The following is a 9,016-nucleotide window of genomic DNA, read 5'->3' as shown; positions in this document are numbered from 1 at the left end:
TAGGGTCGCTATGAGTCGGAATCGACCCGACGGCAACGGGTTTTGCTCCGTGTGTTTCCTGGAGAAAAGGGTTTGCGTGTGTGTGGTTTGAGAGCCGGGACCCACTTCTCGCTAGCATTCGCCAAAGCTGGTGCTGTGGCGCCACTTAGTGGTCTCAGGAAAGATAGCTGGTAGATCTGGACTCCACTGCTTATTTGCAAGTGTAAACAACATATAACAACATATGAGGGGGCAGACCCTCCCTAACGTGGAATAGTGAAAATGATCCTAAATTCTGCAACCTAGGATGCTTGTGACCTTAGATAAGTCACTTCACATTTTTGCACCTGTTTTCACTGGGTCATATGAGGCGTTTGGGCCTCTAATAGCAATAAAATTCTGGTTTGTAACAGACATTTATTAAGTGCCTACCAGGCGAAGGATTCTTATTGTTTGCGTGTGTGCCACTCATCCTTCCACATACTCTCCCAGGCTGCCCACCTGCCGATCACCCCACTGTCAGCAGGTGTCCCCATCACAGCAGCAGTCTTTCCACAAATCCGAAAAGGGCCGCTCATCTTTTTTGTTTTTTTTAATTGTACTTTTTTTTTTTTCTGCGCAAAGCTTTATTGAGAAAAGTAGCTCGCGAGCTGAGACGAAGAGGGACAACGCAACGCTAGCCTTTGTCTCCCCGAATAAAGGGTTTACAAGGCTTATAAACGTTTCTAGGCGGGAAATTGTTTCATCTCTATTCATGAAAGGAGTGTGGGTTTCTGGGAAAAGGGTGTGTTAGGTGCGCGCTCAAGAGGTAATTCAAGATGGAGCCTGTAACAAAGGCTCCTGGGACTGGATGGCAGGATTTATTATGGGGTGCCGCGCCTGCGCAGTTTCCCCGTGGTGCCAGCTCGATTCCTGTCGCGGGTCTGTGGGTCACCTTGCGGATGTCGGCGCATACTCCAGGGACAAGATTGGGCCGGTTTTTCTGAAAAACGTCTTATCAAGTACATTGAGAGCTGGGTGGGTTGTCCTTTCATTATTGCATGTTCCAAGATAATGGGTTTTGTGTCTTTAGTTAAGCACATGTTTTTAGTTCAGGGTCCTTTGCCTAGGGGCTCAGTCCCTTTTTCCCTTCCTTATCTCAATCTCCCCTGAGAGATTTCATACTCATAATTCTTTATGAGGGCATAGGGGCGGAGGTCTCGTCTTCTGTAACTTCAAGCTGACACTGGGTTGTTGGCCTGCCTAGCAGAGTAGAAATCTCTGCCTGTCTGGTCTAAAGTTTTGTTGGGGCTATTGCACTCAGACCTGGGAATGGGCTAGAGCCCTTGCATCATTATTAATTTGACTTGGAACTGCTGGAGTCTAGAAGAGAGAAATTTAACCAGCACTTTGAGCAAGCAGGGACCAAATAAAAGTGGTAGAAGGATAGTTATTGCGGGTCCTAAAAGGGGAAGGAACCAGGTTATGGAAGGTAAATATCTTTTGATTTGATTCCAAATATTGTTCCCATTTGCGTATGAGCTGTCCGTAGCCACTCAGCTTGTTTAAGGATCCTCTGAGCCAGGAGTTCTACTTCCCCCGAAACATTAATGTACATGCAGCAGGAAGTGTCTGCGACTGCACAGGTACCTCCCTATTCAGCCAGGAGGTAGTCTAATGCGATTGAGTGGGCCATGGCTACATTGGCCAACGAGTCCAGGGATCTCTGTAAGGCTAATAGACTTTGTTTATTGTACTTTAGATAAAGGTCTACAGAAAAAATAGTTTCTCATTAAACAGTTAGTACACATATTGTTTTATGACATTGGTTAACAACCCCACAACATGTCAACACTCTCCCTTCTCGACCTCGGGTTCCCTATTACCAGCTTTCCTGTCCCCTCCTGCCTTCTAGTCCTTGTCCCCGGACTGTTGTGCCCCATTAGTCTCGTTTTGTTTTATGGGGCTATTTAATCTTTGGCTGAAGGGTGAACTAAGGAGTGACTTCATTACTGAGCTAAAAGGGTGTCCAGAGGCCACACACTCGGGGTTTCTGCAGTCTCTGTCAGGCCAGTAAGTCTGGTCTTTCTTCGTGAGTTAGAATTTTGTTCTACATTTTTCTCCAGCTCTGTCGGAGACCCTCTGTTGTGATCCCTGTCAGAGCAGTCCATGGTGGTAGCTGGGAACCATCTAGTTGTACAGAACTCAGTCTGGTGGAGGCCATGGTAGTTGTGGTCCATTAGTCCTTGGGACTAATCTTTCCCTTGTATCTTGTTTTCTTCATTCTCCCATGCTCTCAAAGGGGTGAGACCAGTGGAGTTAGATGGCTGCTCACAGGCTTTTAAGACCCCAGATGCTACTCACCAAGGTAGAATATAGAACATTTTCTTTATAAACTATGTTATGCCAATTGAGCTAGATGTTCCCTGAGACCATGGTCCCCACAGCCTTCAGCCCAGCAATTCACGGGCCACTCATCTTGTTGAAATCTTTAATTAAAAGAATTGAGCAATCCTGTCCCAAGGCCAGATGAGAAGGCGGGGAGGGTCAGGAGCTGGTTGAATGGACACAGGAAATCCAGGGTGGAAAGGAGTGTGCTGTCACAGTACAGGGAGAGCAACTAGGGTCACATAACAATGTGTGTATAAATTTTTGTCTAAGAAACTAACTTGAATTGTAAACTTTCACTTAAAGTACAACGGAAAAAAAAGTGAAGAAAAAAAATTGAGCAACAAGTAGAAAGATCTCTGGACAGAAATATAAATAACTCAGCTCTGATGATCCTCCACAGTCCCACCCCATCTCAGGGCCTGCTTGGCCTTCACATTAAAAACAGAAGCATCAAAGTAGCACACCATAGCCCCATCCCAGGGATGATACTTCCTGTCTGTCATAACTTCTTATCACCTTGGGGCACACATTCCATGGGGGAAACTATGCAGGTAAGGCACCCTAATCATTTTCCCAAACCTAAGCTCACCCCTTCCATGCCCTGGGGAGGAGAGAGCCTGGGTCTCTCTCTTTTTCTCCAACTCTTCACTGGCTCTTGGTCTTGTTTTTGACTTTGGGTATGATGTAGGCTTGGCGGAAGAAGTGGGCAAAGAGGATGAAGTAGCTTGAATACAAGATGGAGGACAAGAAGAACTGTTCCATTGTGGTGGTGTCACATCCCTGTTCATGCCTCCAGATGTAAGTCAGGATGCTGACCATGGCTCCTACAAACATCTGCAGGATCTGTAGGCTGGTGATGAGCATGGAAAGCATCCTGGGGGAATTCACTCTGGCAGCCTTCAGAGTGTAGTAGGTGTACATGACGGCATGCACGCCAAAGTTCATGGTCATGAACCAGCCACCAGCAGCCATCTTATTCTTGTATCCAAAGGATGTGAATATTACCACTGTGCTGTGGTGGTACCAGTGCACAAAGATGAGTGGCCGCTTACGTAGGATGATGAAGGCTGTGTCTCCTGGGAGATGGGAAGTCAAAGTTGGCACACCTCTCAGTGCTGGAGCCACACATACCCCCATGCCGGGTATAGGGACACAGGGGGAACTCTCAGGGAGGGAAGGGAGGTTTTGTGGCAGCGAGTGTGAAGAAGGGCTTGGGTGAGAGTTGCTAGGACCCAGGGGTTGGGAAGGAGCTCTCCATGTGATAGGTGAGGGGAGGGCTTTGAGGAGGGATGCAGTTCCTTGGGCACCAGAGAAACAAGGCCTTGACACTCACCAAGTTCAATGATCTTGCTGAAAGTAAAGAAGCTGGACCAGAATTTGACTGTGGAATGTGTGATGAAGGAGGAGTAGCACACAGATTGCTTTAGGCCCACCCTGAGTAGCACGGTCCCCATAAAGCTCCACGTCCTCACTGCCCCCATGATACTAAAATTGGACAGAGAGAGAGGGTGTAAAAATCATTTCTAGGCACCAATCCACTCTCCCCCGGTCTGACCAGGTCACTAAGTTCCAAGCTCCACCACTTCCCCACCCTTCGAGAGGGGATGGTCACAGCTTCTGAGATCCTGGGACCAATACAGTAGATCCAAAGAGTAGTATAGAGTAGATGAGGGCTGGGGAAGAACCAGGGAATGCTGGAGGATGGGGAGGAAGATTGGGTTAGAGAATGGGGTTCTTGGGATGGGGTAGGAGCCTGGCAGGTGATGAGTGGCAGGATGGGGAAGACTGAAGGTATTTAGGGGAAGCAATATGAGAAGGAGGGGCTGGGGAAGTTACTAGAAGGTCTTGGGAGAGGGTGTTAGGAGCTGGGAGTATTAGAGGCTAAGAGATTTGATGGAAGTACATAGACCCCATGAAACCAAAAAGGATGAGCAGAGACCACCAATTTGGGGCCTGGGGGAAAAGGTAAACAGGATAAAATGCGAGGGAGGTGGAAGCTGGGAGGGGAGCTGGAGCTGAGACAATGGGGTGGGAAGAATGTCAGGCAACTTGGGGGACAGATGGGGGTTGATGCAGCTGATGTTTCTGTAATGGGGATCTAGGGTCTAGAGGTATGCAGGGGGCTGGGAGGGGTGTCTTACCTGAAGATGGCAAGGCAGAAGGACCAGAGGATAAGAGGCGCCTGCAGGTTGAAGCCCTTCCGTGCCTTCATGTAGTTTTGCCCCACAAAGATGAGTAGCAGGTAGATCAGAGCTATGGGGAATGAGGTTGTCCTGGAAGGCAGAAGGCAGACAGGATGGGCTTATGGGTGGGTGCTAGCTAGAGGAATGCCCACTCATCTCTCCAGGTGAGTGCTCTGGGTTGGAGTCCCCATTCTGCTACGTTTACTAGCTGTGTAAAAGGGGAATAATACTCCTCTCCCAGCAGAATTAATGTATATAAAGTACCTGGCCCAGGGCAGCGGCTATGTCCAAAGTTTCTGTGATTTTTCCTCTGTCGCTGGGCTTGGGAGTGGGTGATGGTTATCTAGCCCATGACTAGAACTAACCTGGGGCTACGGTGTGAGATGAATGTGACAACTGCTTCTGCCTCGTTGGGCCGTGGCAAATTGAGTGGAGCACAAAGTCAGCCCACAGACACCTCAGAGGAACTTTAGGGCAAAGCCAGAGAGCCTGGGGAAAACTTGGAAGACCTCTCTGACTTTGGGAGCATGTGGGGAACAATGTGATAATTGTGAAGGGCAGGCAGTCCCTGGGCACGAGCACTACACACTCACGAGCACACACGCAGCCACAAAGGACGAAGAAGAGTCATCTATGAGGTAGGTGGGTGTGAGTAAGAATTTAGATGAACTTCATTCCTCCGCGACCAGGTGTCACTAAGACTCTTTCCCTTGGCTTCTGTCTCCTCCCGTATTCCTCTCCTCATCCTCTGATTTCTGCCTCTGAGCTTTCTTTCAGCTCTCATCTCTTTCAAGTGCCACGCTACCTGCACCTTGAATAGCCGTGGTATGGAGCCAGTATGGGGGAGCCTCATACATTTGCTCTTTAGGAAAACCACTGTCCCTCCCTGGCCCCCAACAGCACTCACCTGGGTCGGGCCCCCTGGCATGGCGCTTTTCCCCTCCCTAAATCTCACCAGTACTCCTCCATAAGGAGCCCTATGTCCTCGAACTGCTCGAATTTGTAGCACTGGAACTGCTGGTCTAGTTCCTGGGAGACATTCATGACTGTGGCCATTTCGTTCTGCAGACGTCGAGGGTCGGAGTTTGGGGAGCTGGACGGAGTATGAAGCGAACCTCGGGGCCGGATGGAACGGACTCAGGACGTAAGGAACCCGGGGCCAGCCGAGTAGAGCGTCCGAGGTAGGCAAGTCAGCTGCAGCGTAGCGGGTGTCCACTGCCGCCGCCACTGCGGTCTATAACGCGGAATTGCAAAATCCCGACCCAGCAGGTGCACCGCCCCCTCTCGGCCGTTACCCAATCTCTGCCAAGATACGCCCCCCTCCCCGCCCCGGGCCGCATCCCGCTCGCTGATCAATCTCAAGGGCACCTCCCCCAGGCGCCTCGCATGCCCCGCCTCAAATCCCTACCGTAGACCCTCTTCCCGCCCACTTTTCCATCCCTTTCTTTGCTAACCAGTGCACACCCAGACACGCCGGTCCTCCCCTGACACTGCCAACCGTAGCCTTTGCCTCAGTTTCTTCAATCCCAACCTGCCTGGCAGTGGGGAGAGAGTAAAGTGTCCTCAGCCTTTGGAGTCCCCACCCAGCGATGGGGGCGTCAGTTTCCTGGGTCCCTAGATCCTAGGAAACCCAGGCCGGGGATGAGGATGAACCAGACTAGGGAAAGGTCAGCAAAGAGCCTCTAGTGTAGTGCTGGCTGTCTCTTAGCTTTGGGTCTGTGGTTATGGGTGGGAGGGGGATTGAGATTGTTGACGTTGATGTTTGGGGAGGCGGTTGTTGAGCCTGTTGTGGTTTCTTTACAATTTCCTGAATTCCAGAACTGCGCTAGCCTGACACCAAATAATAACCTTGTGGAGGTGAGACAGATAGGGTTAACTATGCCGGCGGAATAAAAGAGCTGTTAAAAGACTACCACCTAGAAGATGGTGAAACAGGAACCACATCCTGTCAACGTAAAATAAGGCTAGAACAACCGTGAATTACTACTTCCTCTTTAGTATTTTTCTAGTCCCTTTCCCCTTCTTACAGGCTCCGCATGCGCAGAATAACAAAGTGTGACCGCTGTTTTGGCCCACCGAAGGAAGCGAGGTAATACAGAAGATCAACGCACCTGCACCATATCCCATATCCCATAATAAGTGATGCCCAGAGCTGCCGAGGGGATTCCGTCTTGAATATCAGCAGGTTACATCCTGGATTCTAGATGAGCGCACAACCTGATTAGTATGCACTACCATTCCAAGGAGTACCCGCCGCTTCCAAGAAACCCACTGAATATTCATTGCTCTTTTGTCCACACCGAACCCATATAAGCCCTAGCCTTGCTTCTCCTGGCGAGTCAGCCCCTGACTGACTCCTTTTACTTGTCACAAGTAAAATAAACCTGTTAGAGCTGAACCCCAAAATTGTCTCCTCTGTGTATTCTTACAAGAGAAAGACAAGGACCCATTGAGTCCGGAGGGCCTCCATGCCCTCGGCGGTAACCGAGGAAATGGGGTCATCCTCCACGCTTCTGAGATTATTGTCTTAAGGTTTCCTGGAGTCCTCCTAGGGTCTAGGGAGGGGAGGCTCAGTGCATCTCCCCAAGGTCCTGCCGTTCTGTCTCCCCAGACTGTGCTTGTCTAATCAAATTTGATTCTTCCTGGGCCTGTGTACCCAGCCCCAAAGAAAGAAATGTTTAAAAAGGTTTAAGGTCTTTGCTGTCCCTTATTTCTCCCCTAGGCTTTAAGAAAGAGAGAGAGAAATACAACTCTTGCCGGCAGTTCCACAAGTTATGAGATAAGATGGGGATTTGCAAACAAGTGCTAAGAGAAATAAAGGAAGAATATTTAAAATCAAGATGTGGCTACAAATTGCTAAGTGCAACAAAGCCCACAGATTCTGGGGCCAGAGGACCCAGACAGGAATCCCAGCTCCACTTCCTGAGTCTGAGTTAGTGTCCATGAAAGAGTGCATGAGAAGTCCTGTCCATGCCCCCAAAATGGCTCACAAGTGCATCCTCCCTCTTTAATCCAGTGCTTCTCCCTCTTTAGTATATTAGATTCAGAAGGGAGTTTCCAAACCTTGCTGATTTTCAGATTCCTGAGTCCCATCCCCGGAGATTCTGACTCTGTAGGTGGTCCCAAACCACGATTTGAAACCACCACTTTCTGTCCTCTCTCCCAGAAAAGAATTCTGTCTAAAACTTAAATTGGATCATTCTGCTTTCCTGCTTAACCCCTTCAGTAGCTCCCAACTGCTTCATATGTAGTCTGACACTCACAAGGTGATCAGTACATGTTTGATGGATGAATGAATAAAAGAAATAATTAATATTACAATAACACCACATAGGTGTTGCAAGACCTGGGTTGAAGTCCCAATTCCACCATTACCCTGCCATGCAATTTTAGGCCAGGTACCTAACTTCTCTGAGACTCACATTCGTCATCAGAAAAATGCAGATAGTCATACCTGCCTGCCTGCCTACCTCACAAAATCTTGTGATACGTACACAAGTTAGATAATGTCCTTGAGGTTCATGAATGCAGAGAATATGTCCATTTTGCTCAACATCGTTTCCTAACGCCAGGCACAATATTTGTTGCATGAGTGACGGAATGGATGGAATCCCCAGCCTATAAATCTGGGTGACACTCTGTTTCTCCAGGATGAACGTCTTCCGTGCTATTATGTTTTGTTTTCTTTCTTTCTTTCCTTCCTGTCTTCTTTCTTTCTCTCTCTCTCTTTCTGATTCTCAGCCCTTTTGAAAGCCTCAGCATAGGGAAAGAAGAAGAGGTGGTCAGCGTGATGTGGTGTGAGCAGATGGATAACTCAGGGCATAGCTCTAACAGTTTTCAAAAGATTAGTCATTTGCTTTATCAGATATCAAGCACCTGCCTGCCACGTCTGTGCGGTCTCAGCCCAACTTCTCTCCCTACTTCCAACTGCTTGTTAGATAACTCCGCCAGTATGTTCTGCTAGAACTCTCAGAGAAACACATCCTAAGAAGAATTTGTCGTCTTCCTCCAAAATAGACTGTTTTTCCCAGCCACTATCTATCTAATTTTCCAGGCTAGAAATTGTAAGGTCATGTTTTGCTCCTCCATATGACACCAAGTCCTGTAATTTCTTCTAGAAGTGGCATGGTCATCAGAATGTCTCCATTCAAATTCTATCTCTGCCACTTGCTAACAAGGTGACCTTGGATAAGACATCATCAAACATTTCTTGGCCTCAGCTTTCTCATATGTAAAACGGGGATAATATCCACCTCATAAGGATGTTTATGAGGATCAAATGATATCATGTATGTTAAAGGGCATTATACAATGTAAAGCTTTGAGCAAGCATCAGTAATAATTACCCCCCAAAAACGACTTCGTACAAATTTCAAGTTCTTTAATAAAACTCAACTAAATTAAGTTAAAACGAAAGCCATGAAATGGGAATATAGTTTTAAGTAGAACAGATGAAAAGCTTGCCCTTAGTTCTATCTCTGACC

General features: G+C 48.1%; 1 protein-coding gene across 2 annotated transcripts; it reads right to left on the bottom strand.

Moving 5' to 3' along the window:
- Positions 1-2,606: 2,606 nt before the first annotated feature.
- ELOVL3 (ELOVL fatty acid elongase 3) lies at positions 2,607-5,756 on the bottom strand. 2 transcript variants are annotated; one of them, XM_004370075.2, is made up of 4 exons: positions 5,488-5,756; positions 4,491-4,622; positions 3,683-3,834; positions 2,607-3,425 (listed from the first exon to the last, which is right to left on the bottom strand). In XM_004370075.2, the coding sequence occupies exons 1-4, from the start codon at positions 5,586-5,588 to the stop codon at positions 2,995-2,997; spliced, it is 816 nt and encodes a 271-aa protein (XP_004370132.1). In that variant the 5' UTR covers positions 5,589-5,756; the 3' UTR covers positions 2,607-2,994. The 2 variants fall into 2 exon arrangements, with proteins under 2 accessions (XP_004370132.1, XP_023596768.1); XM_023741000.1 differs by having other exon boundaries at positions 5,440-5,559.
- Positions 5,757-9,016: the final 3,260 nt, after the last annotated feature.

This window comes from Trichechus manatus, unplaced genomic scaffold (genome assembly GCF_000243295.1).
Source record: "Trichechus manatus latirostris isolate Lorelei unplaced genomic scaffold, TriManLat1.0 scaffold00007, whole genome shotgun sequence".
Classification (NCBI taxonomy): domain Eukaryota; kingdom Metazoa; phylum Chordata; class Mammalia; order Sirenia; family Trichechidae; genus Trichechus; species Trichechus manatus.
This window is presented reverse-complemented; position numbering and strand designations above follow the sequence as displayed.